Here is an 18,560-nt window from a genome sequence, read left to right on the forward strand (position 1 = left end):
AGTAACAACGTGTGGCAAGTTTTGATACAATGGGGTGGAGTGCCGAGAGAAGAGGCCAGTTGGGAGGATTATGAGGATATGAGGGTGAGATTTCCTAAATTTATCATTGAGAGGAAGGATATACTTGAAGAGACGGGGATTGTCAGAACCCCTAGAAAAGTGCCCTCGGGACAAGCCTCGACATTGCCCTTGAGAGGCAAGGACAGCACCATGGCCCGCCTACACGCATGCCTTGGCCCGTGCCGTGACACGCACGGGGCACCCAGCATGCATGCATGCCTTGGCCCGCGCATTGACATGCACGGGGCGCCCAGCATGCTGGCCAAATGTAGAACCCAAATGTAGCTTGGGCCTTCCTTGAGGTGTTACAAATAGTATCAAGGTCTATACCAATTAGAAGTGTGAGCCATGGCATTTACAATAGAATGGCCAGACAAGAAAGTCAAGAATTTAAGAGGAGGGAGATTGTGATACCCCATATTTAGTTTAAGTGTAGGTGGTGTATAGGATTCTACATTGTTTGGGATGGAGAAATTCTTGCTCTTTATAATCATTCAATGGGACTTCAATTGTATCATTAACTAGCCTTTTAAAGTAAATCTCATATGTGATTTGGGCCTCCCTTGAGGCATATTACACGTATTTCCTATAGAATCTAAAATTCTTTGCAAATGAGCTTTTGAGACAATTCTTTCCGACAAACCCGTGGCGAAAACTCCTCCCTGCGAAAAGTCATATTTTTTGTAGCGGGTCACTTCTAGAGAATGAAAGCTTTTGTGATTTGATTTGATTGGTTAGGTTGATTTTTTTAGAGCTATAATTGTGAATTTAGAAACTTGCTAATTTCTTGGCTAACCATCCTTATGAATTAGCAAAAGTCTTATTATTTTATTCCCTACAATTTAGTTTTAGGTCATGAATTTACCAAAAGAAAGAGACCCTTGAATGCTTATTGCAACCCCAAAATTCTTGCCATTGTAGATTTCTTCTGTGCTTTATATAATTATGCAACTTACATAATCTTGAAGGTATTAAATACCTACAAGTACAACTCAATTAAACATTAAGGTTAATGAAAATCAATCTTTTGTTGATTCAACGAGTCCAATATGTTGACATCTCTTTTATAATTGCATATGATACAACCATATGGCATGCATACTTCAGTTAATGAAACTCTACTTCATTAGTAGACAATAGGAGAGCTCAGACGAGGTTCCATGTCTCTGATTCTATCACAGGGTTGGATTTGCATGTTTGAAGCATGTATTTGCATCCTGCAACTGCCTCTCCAACTGTCAAGTAGATACATTCTTGACCTATGTTTTCAACAAACTTGGACTTGTGCAACTTCTTCATCACCTCACCTCCAGGATTGGCCAATACAAGCTAAACAGACACGATGGAGAAAGGGAAATTTCATAACTTAATAGGCATTATGAATAAAGGAATAGAAAGAGGTATAACATTGATCTATGTCATGAAAAAAGTCGAAGAGTAAATATAAATAAAGAATGTACCTTAATCCCTCTTCTATCAATAGCCTTTTTTATCTCTTCAAGCATGCTAATTCCACTAGTATCAATGTTACCAACAGCTATCAAACAAAATAATATTGCATGTTAGAGTTGGAGTTGGAATTTTCATTTCGAAAGAGATTGTATTAATTCTTTCAATGATTTCCAAATCCATCACTTACCACTCATATCCATTATTACATACTGTAAGCAGGTCTCCTCTGAAGATTTTATTGTATCTTTCTCTTCATCGATCCACCTCGCAATCCTAAGAGTCAAGTAGTAAATTTTTGCAAGTTCTTTTTGCCCAAAACAGAAAATTTGTGCCTATTTACTTTGATAGAGGACAAATTTATCTCATGATTACTAATAAATTAAGTGCTTTACGATAATTAAGCTTTTCACTTGAAAGGATCAGTGAGGCTCAAAATACATTTTCAATTGACCAATGAGGCTATTTTATTCTCTCCATATAAATTTCATCACCTTTAATCTATCATACATAAATTATTTTTTAAATTTTAAATTTTTATTTCCGAAAATTAATTATGTATTGAACTTGTAAAAGATCATAAATATCAATTATTTGCAAGTTTTAGAATTAAGAGTTAACAAATGCTGAAATCTGTTGAGACACATTATTGTTGTGGTAAGTGATTTTATATATAATTGTGTAAAATTCTTTTATTTAATAAAATATGAGTTTAATTTCAGATATATAACAATTTTCAATAGAATAATTATGAGTTAATTTCTAATTTTAGTATTTTGAGTAATTGGTAAGTGAGGACTGACATATATATAGTCAAGGCATTGAATCAATATGAAATTATACATTCTATTAAAAACAAAAACAAGTTTCCAAGGAGTATATGTTTTATTTATCATATAGAATTGAATTTTAGCTAGCTATATATAGGGTGATTGACTTGAGTTTTGTTGGGTATATATATAGTGTGGAGAAGTTTCTTTTGCACATAGTTGTGTACAAAGGTGTTTTAGGACAAAATAAGGAAAAAAAAAAATGAAAAGCTAGAAGTTAGCCTTAATAGCAGTGTAGAAAACTTTAGGCACTGGTGAGAGTGTGCCTTGCATGCACTTTTTCCTAAATTAGTACTATGTAAAAGTAGACCTTATCAATTATTTTCCTAATTATCATTTAACATTAATCTAGATTTTATTTACCTCTCTCTCAAGTAGCTTGCATTGACAAAGTAAATGGGAGCATCAATTTGGAGTATAAGAACTCCAGGAACATTGCTAGCATTTGGGTATTGTTCAACATTTCTGAAAATGGTGGAATTTGGAAGGTTTCCAAGCACCATGGTCCTTGGTCTGGCAATGAATACAAGTACCCTAAGCAAAGATATTGCCATCTGCATAATTTGCACATTAAGAAATTGTAATAATTAAATTCTCCATTTTTGTGAGTCAATAAGTAAACAAAGTGCATATTTGTTGATAATATGAGTGTGTGAGAGATTAAAATCATCTGAGACTCAATTGGTACATAAATAAACATATGAAGTAAACCCTATGACATTTATTCAATATTTGATGCTCCATGTCAAAAAAGTTTAGACGGATAATACTAAATGTTGTAGGGTTCACTTCATGTATTTATCTCGACCTAAGATCTTAATTCGAATGTGAGAGGCAAGTGTTTCATACCGCTATAACTAGCCCAATCTCGACGCTGCCGAAAACCACTCCAATGTATGCGCTAATGCATACTACAAAGTCGAATTTGTCAACCTGCCATAGATGGATGGCCGCTTCGTAATCTATTAGACACAGCATTGCGGATATGATTATGGCCGCCAACACAACGAGGGGAGTGTAGTGGAATAAGGGAGTTAGGAATAACAATGTAAACATGACAGCAATTGCCATCACAATGTTTGAAAATGCTGTCTTGCATCCTGCGCTGTAATTTACTGCTGCTCTTGAAAATGGACCTAATTAAATTGTACGAGAATGCTAAATCATTAGCAAAAACATAGAATATTACTTAATTATTAGTAGAAAAATAGGCTTTGAGCATTTGATAGATTGTAATTAGGCCATGAAAACATTTATGCTTACTTTAGGCACTATTTTATAATAAATGCAGCAAGTTAGAAGTGAGATCAGATATATAGAGAGAGTACTGCATGCAAAGAGGTTGGGCAAATGAATTAATCATGCATGCATGTACCTGTGGTGAGGTAGCAAGAGGTGCAAGAACCAGCAATATTCATCACTCCAAAAGCAATCATCTCTTTGTTCCCATCAATATGGTAATTCTTGAACATTGCAAAGCTTCTTCCTACTGCTATTCCTTCCTGCACATAACCATGAGCAGTCCCTTCATCACAAGCATTAACCACGACAAAAAAAAAAAAAACCAGAGATACGTTGTGTTTGCAGTTCTAAAGTTGAACTGAGTAAAAGATATGTTGTGTTGAAGATCCAAGTGGTGAAGATCTTGGTCTTGGAGTATTACTCCATTCAAGGTCCAAGATTCAACATTTCAGGAGTGCAAACAATTCTTTAGGTATACCACACCTCCTGGTAAAAAAGTTAACGATTTAATCAATTTTGTGTAAGGAAATTACTTTTAAGGATGTGGTGCACAGGACCGGGATTTATTTTACAGGAGTGGGTCTGAAGGGTCCTACCTTGGAGAGGTTTCCCGACATAAAAAAAAAAAAATTTTAAAAATGAAAGAAAGATATGTTGTGTTTGCAGAGTCTCTAAACTCTTAATTTGTCATGAAGAGGAGAGAAAATAAAACTTTATTAATCTATACTATGATCATACACCCTAGCTAGCTCGGTGTCTCAATTCAATCAGAGTAGCAAAAGTGCTTGCTTACAGCGAAACCAATGACACCAGTGACGATGCCGGTTTTAATAGTTGCTTTGAGATAAGGAGAAACAAATTCTAGATCCCCTAACGACACTGGATTCAGCCCCTTCTTCAACTCTCCTACCTGAAAACAAAACAAATCAAAACAAAAAAAGCTTTCAGTAGCAGCACTAGCAGCATGCATCATTAATTCAGACCTCTTCACCATTCAAATAAGACACCAATAAAAAAAAAAAAAAAAAAAAAAAAAAAAAAAAAAAAAAAAAAAAATTACTACCAGTGGGCAACGGCTGCAGTGCAGTGGTACTACTGGATCTAGAAAATGTTTTTTTTTTTTAAAAAAATTCATTTTACTTTATATCTTTTAAAAAAATTATTGAAAAATTTATTTTTGTTCTTGAAAATTTTTAAAAAATTCTCACCTATTCAAAAATTATATATGTATAATAATCTTATTATGTTTTAAGAAAAACTTAACAATATATATAATTTTATTTTTATTAGAATTTATATTATAGCCCCAAATCTTATACAAATTTGATTTTTGCTTAAAAAATTCTATTTTTGACGCTAAAACATTTTAAAAGCCAAAATTTATATATTAAAGAAATTCATATAAGCGTCTATTTTTTTTTTTATTCTTCTTAAATTTGGGTCGTCTCCTTTATTTTTTATTTATTTATTTATTTATTTTTACAATATATCTGTTTTATGCATGACTTATTTTTTTACGTTGCTCTAACATTTTTCCTTGTAGTTAACAGAAAATTTTATTTGTTAAAGAAGGGAAAACTCTTACTTTTTTAATTACTTTAAAAACATATTTGGGTAATGATAAGATGAAACGAGAATTATGTAAAAAGTAGTAAAATAGTTTGTAAATAGTAGTTAAATTGTTTGAGTTAATATATTTTATTGGATTTTGAAAAAGGAGAGAGAAAATTTAAATAAAAATACTATAAAGTTAAAAAAAAAATTGTTTGAATATAATTTTTAAAAATTATTTTTGTTTTAAAATTCGAAAAAATTGTATTGTTTTTTGTATTTTATTTGTGTTTTGTATTTTAGTGATATTTGAGAAAAAAAAATTATGAAATCAAACTAATTTGAGATGAGATAAGAACATCTCACCTCATCTAAGTTCTCATAAAACCCTTAAATGTACGTCATATATCTCCAATTGATAGATATATTGATAATATTTTTATGAGTTCTTCTACTCAATAGATTTACACCACATATTTGCTGAGCGAAAAAGAATAAAAAGATAAAAAAATAAAAGCAGGTGTATGGTACTATAGGGGCTGCTAAGTAGAATTTTTCTATTTTTATACTACATATTGTACGTTCTATACAATTATTATGGTACTATAAATTATAATTTATATAATGAACATATATAAAAATAATTTTAATAGTTTAATAATAATCCACCTCTCTGAAAATAAATTTCTAGTTCCGACGTTAATTAATAGCAAATGCCGATCGAGTGCCCATTTATTACTGAGAGTGAGAGATAGAAAGAGAGGGGAATTTGAAAGCATGATGAGTGGGGGCCGGGGATTCTCACCACTTGAACACCATGTTTCTCAGCATGGATTAGATAAACGACAAGGCTTCCCAAAACGACAGACGTCAATGGTGCCATCGCCGATATCCAAAAGAAGTTGGGCTTTCTCTTACTCTGCATTTTGTGAAAGAGATATTCTTCTCATCAGCTACTATTTATATATTATCCCACATCTCACATCTTATGAAAAAAAAAAAATTATAAGTGTGAGGTGTGAAAGTGAATAATGACTGATTTATAGAATTCCTCATTTGTGAAATATCATGTACACAATTAATATTATTATAAGATCATATTATTTTTCTACCTCAAAATAGCCCTTCAAATTTCCCTGTGAAAACTAGATCGAACACATGAATAAGGAATTAAAATGAAAAAGAATATATAAGATTTGTGTATGAATTTATGTTTACCCTCATCATGTCAAATATATGCATGCATGCATGCATGCATGTGAAGGCCTAACTAGCTAGCTAGAGGGCAGCATTTCTAGCTTCTAAATTGATATCATGTTTGGTTGGTGCGATGAGATAATGAGGATCGAGAGAATGCTTGAAAAAGAAGAAAAGTTCATCTCAGTTGCGTTAGTTTATATGAAAGAATTGCCTGCCCAGAGTCACTTTATCATGTTTTGCTTTCTTAGTACAGACGTACTAAAGACGCATGCGCATTCTGTCTAAAATGGGGCAGGCTGCAAGGACGTCAAATAATGCAATTTTTTCTTTTAGTTTTCCAAGTTATTTTCATGCTTTATATATATATGCTGGGGCGGGGCTGAAAGCAAGTGCGTGCATAGTACTAGGAGTACTACTCAAACTTTAGTTGAAACTTTGCTTAACTTGGGGTGGGATCAGTTAATCATTTAGGGTTGAAGTAAGTCACACGACAGCTAGCTAAAGATATTAAAAAGTTGAAGTGGGTTTGAGCCTAATGGAATTAAAAAAAATAAAGAGAGAGAGAGAGAAATATTGGTAGATGCTGATGAAGAGTTTGAGAGAAATGCCCATATTCTAGTACTATTTATAAGTTGGTAGATAAAACATCAATTATCATGGATGATGTGATCATCCATTATATAAAGTTATTAAGATATTAAAACAAAAATACTTTTTATAAATTGTGTTAACTCATGCAACAAATTTCCCCAACAATAATGTATTTAAAGTTTGTGAATAAACAGACTTGCAAATATTTTTTTTTAAAAAATAAGTATATATGAGTACTACCTCTTCTTGAATATATATACCCCATGATTTTCTTTCATTTTAGTGATTTATTTAGTTGTAGTGCTAGCTATATGTGACTTTTATATGACATGACTAGGTATGAATTAAGAATTAATTGGCCTGATTTGGTTAGCGAGACGAGACTCATCTCATCTCATATAATTATTATAATTTTTTTCAGACTCTTATATAAAATATAATAAACAATTTAATTTTTTCAAATTTTAAAATAAAAATATATACTAAAAAATTATATATATTTTAACAATATTTTATTCATATTTCAATTTTTATCTCATCTCATTTCATCTATGTAACCCAACTAGGCCTAAGAATATCAAGAATAAAAAAGTTTGCATCATGGAAAAATAGGTTAGATTCAGTACTTACAAAGTATCTCGTGCTGATGAGAAAGAAAAGGGAACAGCATCCCAGAACACCGCTTTCCCATCTCCACTGTAATATCCACCAATGATCATTAGATGGGCAGGTTTGGGACATTAGATAAGACACAAAATTTTCATATGATTTTATTTCATCTCATCTCATCTTATTCTTAAACATAATTCAAATATAAAATTTTCAAACTAATTATTATAACTTTTTCAAACTTTCAAATAAAAAATAAAAAACAATTCTAACTTTTTAAAATCTCCAAACAAAAATAATATTATTATAATATTTTAACTTTATAAGATTTTTTATTCAATTTTTTCTCTCTTATTTTTCAAAACTCAAAAAAATACTCAACTCAAACTATTTCACTACTATTTACAAACTATTTTACTACTATTCATAAAATTCTCATATTATCTCACTCCTCAAATAATATTTAGACAAAATGGAACGAAAGACAGACTATATAGAGGAAATAATGATAGAATTACATGTCATGAATAGAGCTCATGGAGAATTTGAAAGTGTACATGATCTGCTTCTAATTTCTTGACAAGAAATGAAAAGTCAGCTTCCTAATTAATGAACATGATCTCGTAAGTCAATTAAGTATTAAATCCATTTTAACACAGCTAGCTAGCGTTGAAATGGTAAAATTAGCTACCTACCTCATGTGTTTGGGTAAAGACAGAACGCAACACTGACACAAGATCTGTTGCATGCGTGAATTGGTCGAGGCCAAGGATTTCTTTTAGCTGTTGCAGGCACACCACAGTGGCTGCTCCTGCCATGAACCCTACTATGGTTGCATGCGATAGAAAATCCACGATAAACCCTAGCCTTCATCACCCACCAATTATATATATATAAGGCCGATCGATATATAGGTCACGAATCACAGTATGAATGTAAGAAACCAGCAGAGATGAGCGAGAGAGAGAGTGATCAAGCATAATACGTACGTTTCCTTAACATGACTTTTCTTGCCAAATTAAGTGCTAATTAATTATCACTTAATTTTTCTACGAATTTAGGGTCTATTATTTAGCACACTACGTCATGTCCTTTTAGAGAGCATTAATGCTAAAGTACTTTTTGACGTTACTTATTATCGATCGTTCATCTTACCAAACCTGAAGATAGGTTAAGAAAAAGGAGAAACTTACCGATATAATTATCATTTTCTCAACTCTTCTTATATATTATGCAATACTCATGAATTTTCTTTTTCTGATGGATTAATGGGCAATTGATCTAACCTTAATAAGCCTAAAGAGGCTTGGAAAACACCGGCGAAGAATGTCGCCGTGAAAGCAAGGTGAAGATAGAGCTTAGGATTCTCATTAGCATTAACTTCCTTCCCCAACATTGAAGCCAAAAGAAGCGATGGAACAGCTACAGTCCCAACAGCCAAGTCTCTGGAGCTGCCCATCATCGCATAAACCAATGGTGGAACAAAGCTCGAATCTGCATTTTCTTACAAATAAAAAAAAAAATTTGAAATTAAACTACAGCTTGATGATCAGTTATATATGCATTTGTGTCGAATTTGTAAAGCACGCACTCACACAGGCCAAGAATAGGAGGCAAATTGGCAAGTTTTGCATAACTGATCCCCTGAGGGATTGCCAAACTAGCAACGGTGATCCCAGATACAAGATCAGATTTCAGGAACTCAAAAGTATAGCGAGGTGCCCATTGGAGGATTGGGAAGAAGTAGTGCAGTCCTAGCATGAATTTCCTTGATGGTGGCTGCTTCTTGAACTGCCTTAATGGGTCATCAGGAAAGAAAGTCTCTTTGAGAGAGCACTTGAGTGACTTCACAAACGGTTGTGGGGGTGGAATGGCTACCCGGTGCGTGCACTCCATGTTCAAACTGTGTTTGTATTTTTTGCTACCGGTACTTCTGATCAGTATTGTAAGGAAAGGAAAGAATGCCAGGTGCTTGTGGAGCTTTATATAAAATGGACCGAATGGTACGGTGTGCGCATGGGATTGGCCTTTAGAATTTGAATGCGTACGAGTAAAGGGTCCCGCCTAGGAAATAATAAGTGTCTGGACACGTTTACATGATATATGGCTTTTTATTTCAAAAGTTTTTTGAGGAGCCCCACCTCGATCTTGATGATTTATTTCCCTGTTCAGAATCTCCTCCCTAATGTGAAAGCTCATGACTCATGCATGAGGTGGCAAATATCACTGAAGTTCCGTATAATATTGTATGTTGTTTAATTCAAGAGATGGATCAAGATCAATGCAACCTTCCTGGCCTAAAGCCAATATTGTTGCATGTCCTAGCAGCTTGCAATTACGTGCATAGTATAATTATAGAAAAATTCTTTCACATCAGTCACTTATATCTCATATCTTATAAAAACACTCTCACATTTTATAAAAAAAAAAAAAAAATCACGTCATGTTTGAGGTATGTGATGTGAGCAGTTGCTAATTTGTAGCAAAACTCATAATTATATTAGATGTCTTTGAAGAGGCTCTAACATAATTTGACATGTGTTTTCTTAAGTACTAGCTACTATACTTCTATCAGATTAATTTAGAAAAAAGATTGGAGTTGCAAACTTAGTGGTCACATCATTAATTGACAAATCGTTCGATCAAAAGTCTAAGCATCTTATGCCACGTGATGAAGTGTGTTTGCTTGAAACTCTCTTCCTCTATTTAACCCTCAAAAGTTGCTTTAATTTATAGTAGAAAAAGATCGCGCGCTTTAATTCGAATGTCCACAAATATTATGAGAGGAGAAACCCATTTGTTTTTTGACCCAAAAGAAGAACTGACCTTTTCTCAATCATATCTTTGAGTCAAAACTTGAAACGTTCGGAAACTGCCGTTAGACCACCATGACCAGGAAGGGGAAAATCACACAGAGATATAGATACACATATCGGGATCACGAATCAGTGAAAAAAAGCAACACATTCAAAGTTGCAGAAAACAAGAAGTGAACATAAGATAAAAATAATGATCCAAAACAGATTTATTTATGTCAGAAAGGGGAAGGTTATAGAAAATGCAAATGCCTCTTACATATAACATTTATCTCACATCCCCAATTCTATTATAGAAGCTAACCTACCTCACATATTTGGGCTCACTACTCAATCGTGTCATTCATTCCTTGCTTCTTCTAAAGATTTCGACTTCATGAGGTCTCGATGCCTAAGATCGTAAAAGTGAGATTTTATCCTATGTCCAAATTCTTTTTATAGGGTGGGACTATCAGACATCCTTTTTAACACATCTCTGACTCTAGGGATGCTTGAATATTAGTCCTTTCAAATTGACTTTCGCATTGCAGGATGATAGAGACAAACGTCCAGAGCATTCCAAATGGCGTCGGGCCATACCTTTTGGATTCAGATGATATGACTTCTAGAGTCGTAATACCTCTGGCAAACTCACTCCGGATGTGACCCTTCACGTGGAGTGTAGGTTTATGTGTATGACACTATCACTCTTCTGAGCATCTTTCATATTATTCTGAAAAGCTCTCATATTTGACACAGCATGTCCTTGACCGTTGCTTGCCCCCTGGCGTGTAACCCTTCCTAGCCATGGGTGCGTAGCTCTTGTCTCATCAGAGCCACTAGCTTCTTTAGCTCCTCGTTTTGGTCTGCATGGTGGGCAACTTTTCTAGCTCGCATACCATGCACACATCTCCACCTTGCTCTGGGACATATCTTCCAGGACATCTACAAGGTGCTTGCTCACCCACATGTTGGACTAGCTGCACTTTGCAGAACCCACACCAATCTTCTGCACCAACCAATGGAGTATTCTTCATCTTTTTTTCCGCTCAACCGCATTGGTGGCTTGTACCGACCCTTGTGTTGGTGGGGCTCTCACATGTATCCTAATTTTTAGCTTGTCTTCCTTTCAAATGTGCAAAGAGAATGGAAACTACATTAGTACTGGTAAAATCATTCTGCTAGCCAATTACTGTGTTTGCCTTTGTTCTCCTTATTAGAACTTGAAATTGGATGAATTTAACCAATACTAACTAGAGGGACTCCAACATTGTGTGTTCAAATCTGACTTTTGAGTTTTAAGATAATTTCAAACCACCCATGGGTGGCTTCATTCAATCTCTAGATGAAGTTTTTAATTGGGCTAGGTCTATAATATTGGATCAATTCTCTTCTTATTTTGATGAATTAATATTAACTTGAAATTGTAGATGTGAAGAATCATGATCACAAGGAAAGATATGCTTTGTAGAGTGGACACTGAGAGTACTATATTAAAGTTTAGGTGATAGCAATTTCTGAAAGCTTTTTCTATTCTCAAATATAGCACCTTCTTTAAATCCTTTCTTTTTCTTTGGTATATTTATTGATTAGAAAAGTTATCAAACATATAATGACTAGATGGAACATAATAAAAAAAAAAAGTCACTTTATTTTTGCATATATATATATATATATATATATTTTCAAAACTTTCATAAAAGCTTTATTTATTGTATAAACCTTTCTTTGTATGACCACTTTATTTATTTTATATATCTCTAATCTTTTAATTGATATGAACTTGCATTATAAAAAAAATGTTATGAGCATGAAATTTGCATAATTTAAAGATTTTCGTGTACCTTTCTTTGACTCATTTTTGGACAATTTAGATTGCTTGTGCCTAGAATATATGGAAAAGATGAGATAAATGACATGTCTATGTGACCTTATTAATGAATTATGTCTGTTGTTGTGAAGCAATTGCGACTTTTTCTAATGATTATGTGTAATACCATACTCTTTCCTTCTTACGTACTCTTCTCTCTTTCTGACGTAAGCAAATTCCGAGAGCAGAAAATATGTGATTGTCTGCCCCTTCTATCTAGCAACTGCGGGCCTCATCATGCGTGCCGAACCACGATGGCGTGTTTCAAAAGATATTATGTGACTTCTAAGGCACACCAGTGTTTTAAATGTACTGAAAATATTTATAAGGAGTATTTTCAGTGTTATTGAATTAAGTTTGATTTTAAATACGACAATTATAATATTATTGAAGAGCTCCAAAAATATTATAATTGTCGGAAATCATTTTAATATTATTATTAAAATGATTTCAACTATTTAAAATATTATGGGATTTAAATTATGTTGAAAGCTTTAATTAATTAAATGGTTTTATCCTTTCAAATATATTAAATAAGACTTTATCATTTATTAATGATGAAGAATATTATTTTATAAACTAAAGTTAGTTTAAATAATATTCTACCTTAATTCATCTAAGTGTTTTTAATTAAGTTAATGTTTACGCATTTTCAAATCAGTGTTTTAATCTCTCATCGCTAGATCGTTGTAAGGATCCCCAGATGAAGGGATTGGATTAAATACCCAGACCCTCCTTCCTTCTCCCTCACTTTTGCCCTAGCTCTCTCTCTCTCTCCTCCCTCAGCTCATGCGTACGTGGTACGCTGTTCCTCTCTCTCGCCCGATGCTCCACTGCCCAGCCCGGCGCCGCCGTGCGCCGGTGAGCCTCACCTCCACCACCATTGGCACTACCTCCCTCTGGTAAGCCTCCCCAACCCGATATCTCTCTCCCACGCTCTCTCTCTCTCTCTCTCTCTCTCTCTCTCCGCTGGCTGTGCAATGCTCGAATGGGCTTAGTACTCGTTGCACCGTCGTGCGCCACCCAACGACGCCACCACTCCCACGGCAGCCTCCACTCCCACCGCCCATCCTCCTCCACCGAAGCTGGCCTCCACCGTGCAGCCCTCCCTCTCCCCTCATGGTAAGTAGCCGAAATGGGTTTTTAACCCATTTCTCCTCCTTACGCCGCCATACACGGCCACCCACGGCCACCAAGCACTACCATGAACTTCCTCTTCCCTCCTCCTTCCTCCTCCACGTGACCCATGGCCAGTAGCCCCCTCCTCCATCTCACGGTTTCTCCCTTCTCTAACACACGGGTTTCACACCCTCCACCGCGATGCACCGCCACCCACATCGTGTAACCGCCAGCTTCAGCCTCCTCAAGCCACCACCGATCCATCCCAACCAACCACGGCCCCAATCTGCCACCCATGCACACACACACTCTCTCTCACTCTCCCACAGCTTCTCCTCCACCGTGCGGCCAGATCCGCTATCGTAAGTCACCGTGCCACCACCTCCGAGCCTCCATGGCTCCACTAGCAACTCCCTTAGCCGAACCCTAGGTCCAAACCACCACTTTATGTGGTGGGTAGTCACTACACGTGATGGACAGCCACTGCGCGTGGCTGACCACCACTGTACACGGCTAGATCCGCCATGTTACGCTCCTTGCCACCATCACAAGGCCATCACGAGCCCTTCCAAGACCACACTTAGCTATCCAAATGCCCAAACAGTCACCGTACGTGGGTTAGCCGCCACATACGACCCTTCCGGTATCATCGACTGTGACGATCGGCGAGCAACACACGGGTGGTATAACCCTCTATCCCTCGATTAATTATGTTAGATGTTGATTAGTTGATTAGGTTGTGGACTGTGCTATTAGTATATGTGGAGTTCGCTCTGTGGTGATGTGCTGTGTAGTGAAGTGTTAGGCTTTCTGCTTTCTGTGTAGTGAAGTGTTGGGCATATCTGTGTAGTGCGCTGTGAAGTGTGGAGCGTAGTTGGGAATTGTGTTGTGCAGTGTTGTGGATTGTGTTGTGTAGTATGGTTGTGGAGTATGTGTTGTATTGGTAACGTGGCATGTGGAATGGGAATAGTACACGTCTGAGTGTACTCTGTGTGTGTGTGTGGCGTAATATGAGATAAGGAGAGTATATGTAAGATATACCCTCCTAGCGTAATGTGTGAAGAGATTACACGTGGAGTGTACTCTATGTGGTGGAGTGATGTACCATATGGCGAGTATGCCATAATAGTGATGGGTTGTAGTCTGTATGAAGGGAGTACACGAGAAGTGTACTCTATGTGGTGGAATGACACACCATATGGCAGGTATACCATAATGGTGATGTGGCGTAGTGTGGAATAAGGAGAGTATATGTATAATATACCATCCTGGCGTAATGTGTGAAGAGAGTACACGTGGAGTATTCTCTATGTGGTGGAGTGATGCACCATATGGCAAGTATACCATAATAGTAATGGGTCGTAATGTGTATGAAGGGAGTACACGAGAAGTGTACTCCATATGGTGGAATGACGCACCATATGGCAGGTATACCATAATGGTGATGTGGCGTAGTGTGGAATAAGGAGAGTATATGTATAATATACCTCCTGGCGTAATGTGTGAAAAGAGTACACGTGGAGTATATTCTATGTGGTAGAGTGATGCACCATATGGCGAGTATGCCATAATGGTGATGGGTCGTAGTGTGTATGAAGGGAGTACACGAGAAGTATACTCTATATGGTGGAGAGATACACCATATGGCGAGTATGCCATAATGGTGATGGGTCGTAGTGTGTATGAAGGGAGTACACGAGAAGTGTACTCCATGTGGTGGAATGACGCACCATATGGCAGGTATGCCATAATGGTGATGTGGCGTAATGTGGAATAAGGAGAGTATATATAGAATATACCTTCCTGGCATATTGTGGAATGGGAAGAGTACACGTGGAGTGTACTTTGTGTGGCATGGCGTGTATGAAGAAAGTACACGTGGAGTGTACTCCATATGGTGGAGTGATGCACCGTATGGCGGGTATGTCATAATGATGATAGATTGTAGCGTGTGAAAAAAGAGTATACGCGGAGTGTACTCCATATAGTGGAGCAATGCACCATATGGCGGGTACACCATAGTGGTGATGTGGCGTAATATGTGTGAAGGGAGTAAATGTGGAGTGTACTCCACAAGGCAGCGACACTTCGTATAGCGTGTCACAGAGATAAGGATGGTTGTGTAATTGATGGGCGTGGAACTTGGGGAATAGTGTCAAAAACTGTAGAACAGTATTCCGAAGTAGTTATGGCGTAGCTTGTAGTCTGAGGTGACAAGTGTCACCGTGATGGACTTATGGCTAGGAATATACGTGAAGTAGCAGAACAAGAATAAGAGTACGCAGAGGAAGTATGACTGGGCAACGTCACAAAGTGACGTGGTTCCTAACAGTCATGCTTATGATGGGTGAGGAGTTATTGTAGAAACAGAAGCATGACTGGGCAACGTCACGAAGTGACGTGGTTCCTAACAGTCATGCTTATGATGGGTGAGGAGTTATTGTAGAAATGGTGTAGCAGGAACGTAACGAGATGTCACGATGTGACAGGAGTACGTGAGGAACCGTACTTGTGTTGAGTTAAGGGTTGATGTAAGAAATGACGTAGCGAGATGTCAGGTGACGTGACAAGGTCATGGTGTAGCTCGGATGTAGTCTCGAGCTATATGACGTGACATAAGACGTAATGGTGAATGGAGTCTTGTCGTGTTTAAGTGTTAAGATGAACTGTCAAAAGGGACGGATAACATGAAGAGTCATGCTAGCCGAGTTAAGAGAAGGTTGGTATCGGAGTATGGCCCTTGTCTCTACGAGCAGGTGATCAACATATTATATGTTGATCTTAGGTGATAAAGGGGTAAGGTACATGTGTAATCTGATTAGACACATGCATCGGACAGATTCACCATATGTAATGGGTAATCTGTCATGAGCAAAGTTACACAGTACTTAAACCTCAGAGTTGGCTTAGAGCCATGTGGCTTGTATGGACGGGAATGAGGATTTAGTATGGGCTAAGGTGCATGAAGGTAGTGATGGGTGTATTGTTAGGATTGAGATGCGTGATTCCATCGATCGGAATCATGCGTCGAAGGAGGTTAGTAAGAAGAGTAAGACTAATGTCTTAGTGTCTTAATTCTAAGGTGAATCTTAGGTTCATTTTAGTGGATGAGCACTCAAGGCAAGACCTTGAGTTGGAAGATGTGGTGACCATAAGTGGTCCTCAAAGGGTTTAACATAGTTAAGGGGCTCGTAAGAGAATTAGATAGAAGGAGAGTGTTCCAAGTGATGTGTAGTTCTATTTTTAGTTTAAGTTGCTTATGTATTAGATAGAGAATGACGTTAAGGTTATGTGTATGCATATAGGTTGCCACCTGACACGCACATAAATGGACTGCATGATATACAAGTAGCATGGAGTCCAGGTAAGTGTTATGTTCATACTCTTCTAGAGTCTTCTTAAAATATAAAGAAACGAAAAAGAAACGATTTTCCTCACGTTGCCTTACGAAAAGACACGAAAGACGTTTTACGAAAGAAAATACTAAGTGTTCAAAGGTATACGTATGTACGGCCCTTCTCGGCAACCCTTTTTTACGCAACGAAAGTATTAATTGTACGCATGTGAATGGATGACTATATATTGTATGTATTGTATGTATTTTCTAAGAAAATCCACGAACTGCACAAAAGATATGAAAACAGACGCTTTTACCGATCCTACGAACCGATGCTTTCATGTGTGTCATGAGGTGATGCTCATGGATGCCGTGAAAGACGACGTTTAAAGAGACACTTAGTGCTATTAAAGCCGACGTTTAAGCTCATGTATGTTTTAAAATGAAATTTTCTACGAACGAACTGTTAACAATGTTTTCTCATGAAAAGAAATGTTTTCTCATGAAAATGAATGTTTTCTCATGAACTAAATCTTAAATGAAAGAAAGAACTGAATGAAAGCTTCAGCTCTTTAGAGTTGGCATGAACGAATGAATGAAAAGTAAAAAAAGACATGAAAGCATAAAATGTATGAAGACACGTAACGGCCATATGAATGAATGAAGGGGTACCAATGAATTAACAGATTGTAATGCCGGGTAAGTAGTACTAGAAGTGCACCCAGTGCTGCCCCCTATGAAAGGGATTCCCAACCCGTGGCCACGGGTGGAGTCTGGTCCAAAGGAAGACCACTAACCCCAACACACAAGGCGTAACAATGTGTAATGGCCTATGAAAATGAAAAGAAAGAATGTATGTATGCATGAATGTATGAATGCATGTATGCACGTAACGCACGAACGCATGAACTTTTAAGAAATGAAGCCACTAACGGGAGAAACGTTTTACAAAAGGAAAGTTCATTTTCAAAGGTAAACCCCGTCCAATGAAGTTTTCAACCGAACTCACGTATGCACGCACGCATGTATGTATAGTATGTATGAATGATGAATGCATAAATAAAAATCTATGTTATTATATTTTAACCGTATGAAGTAATGCTTACGAGTCATCGACTCATTTTAGTTTTTATGCATGTCCCTCCCCCTCACAGGAACTAAGTGAAAATGGCGAACATGACCCGTGGGGAAGAGCAAGGAAGTCTAAGCACGAGTTTTAATCGTAGGAATGACCCTTTTATTGTAAGAATAATGTTTTTCGTTGTAAACCTCTTTTATTATCAAAGCACATTTTTTATCTTATAAACGTAGAGTCTTACACTCTGGGTATGCAAGTAAAAAGTTTTAAATCGAACGGTAATTTTCGTTGTCCTTTATAAAAATATTTTATAAAAAGTCTCATCATAAGGATGGGCGTTACATTATGTGATATTTACTTTTTTTTCATTTTTCTATACTATTCATAGTGCTTAATTATACCAATAATTGAAACATAATTGGCTGATGAAGGAAGTTTTATTAATGTAAACCAATTTTCTTGAGTCGTAATTATTGCATAACCGAGTAAACATTCAAGCTAACCATTTTTTTTAATGTCGCATATAGTTAAATATAAAATTTTATTTTAATATAAATGTTTATTATCTTATTAATGTTGCAAATGGACTCGGGTGTGTCACATGTGTATAATGAAGATAATATTTGTGGAAAGTGATAGTAGAAAGTTGGGTATGAAGTTGTGGAAGAACCGAAAGTTGAAATGCATTTTGACTTGGAAGAAGAATTAAGATCGTAGTATATGAAATATGCAAAACAAACGAGAATCGGGATAGCGAAGAGAACTTTTACAACCGAAAAGGATGGGAAGTTAAGATACTTGACGCTTGTATGAATGCAGAAATGAATAT

At 36.3% G+C, this 18,560-nt stretch overlaps 1 protein-coding gene across 2 annotated transcripts; it reads right to left on the minus strand.

The window, feature by feature from the left end:
* Positions 1 to 966: 966 nt before the first annotated feature.
* LOC121263540 (sulfate transporter 3.1-like) lies at positions 967 to 9,506 on the minus strand. 2 transcript variants are annotated; one of them, XM_041166488.1, is made up of 12 exons: positions 9,128 to 9,506; positions 8,819 to 9,026; positions 8,228 to 8,399; positions 7,554 to 7,619; positions 5,938 to 6,051; positions 4,375 to 4,491; positions 3,715 to 3,841; positions 3,189 to 3,475; positions 2,703 to 2,893; positions 1,700 to 1,785; positions 1,521 to 1,597; positions 967 to 1,389 (listed from the first exon to the last, which is right to left on the minus strand). In XM_041166488.1, the coding sequence occupies exons 1-12, from the start codon at positions 9,426 to 9,428 to the stop codon at positions 1,207 to 1,209; spliced, it is 1,929 nt and encodes a 642-aa protein (XP_041022422.1). In that variant the 5' UTR covers positions 9,429 to 9,506; the 3' UTR covers positions 967 to 1,206. The 2 variants fall into 2 exon arrangements, with proteins under 2 accessions (XP_041022422.1, XP_041022423.1); XM_041166489.1 differs by having other exon boundaries at positions 9,124 to 9,314.
* Between the last annotated feature and the right edge of the window lie 9,054 nt (positions 9,507 to 18,560).

The sequence above is a fragment of the Juglans microcarpa x Juglans regia genome, chromosome 4S (assembly GCF_004785595.1).
Source record: "Juglans microcarpa x Juglans regia isolate MS1-56 chromosome 4S, Jm3101_v1.0, whole genome shotgun sequence".
Classification (NCBI taxonomy): domain Eukaryota; kingdom Viridiplantae; phylum Streptophyta; class Magnoliopsida; order Fagales; family Juglandaceae; genus Juglans; species Juglans microcarpa x Juglans regia.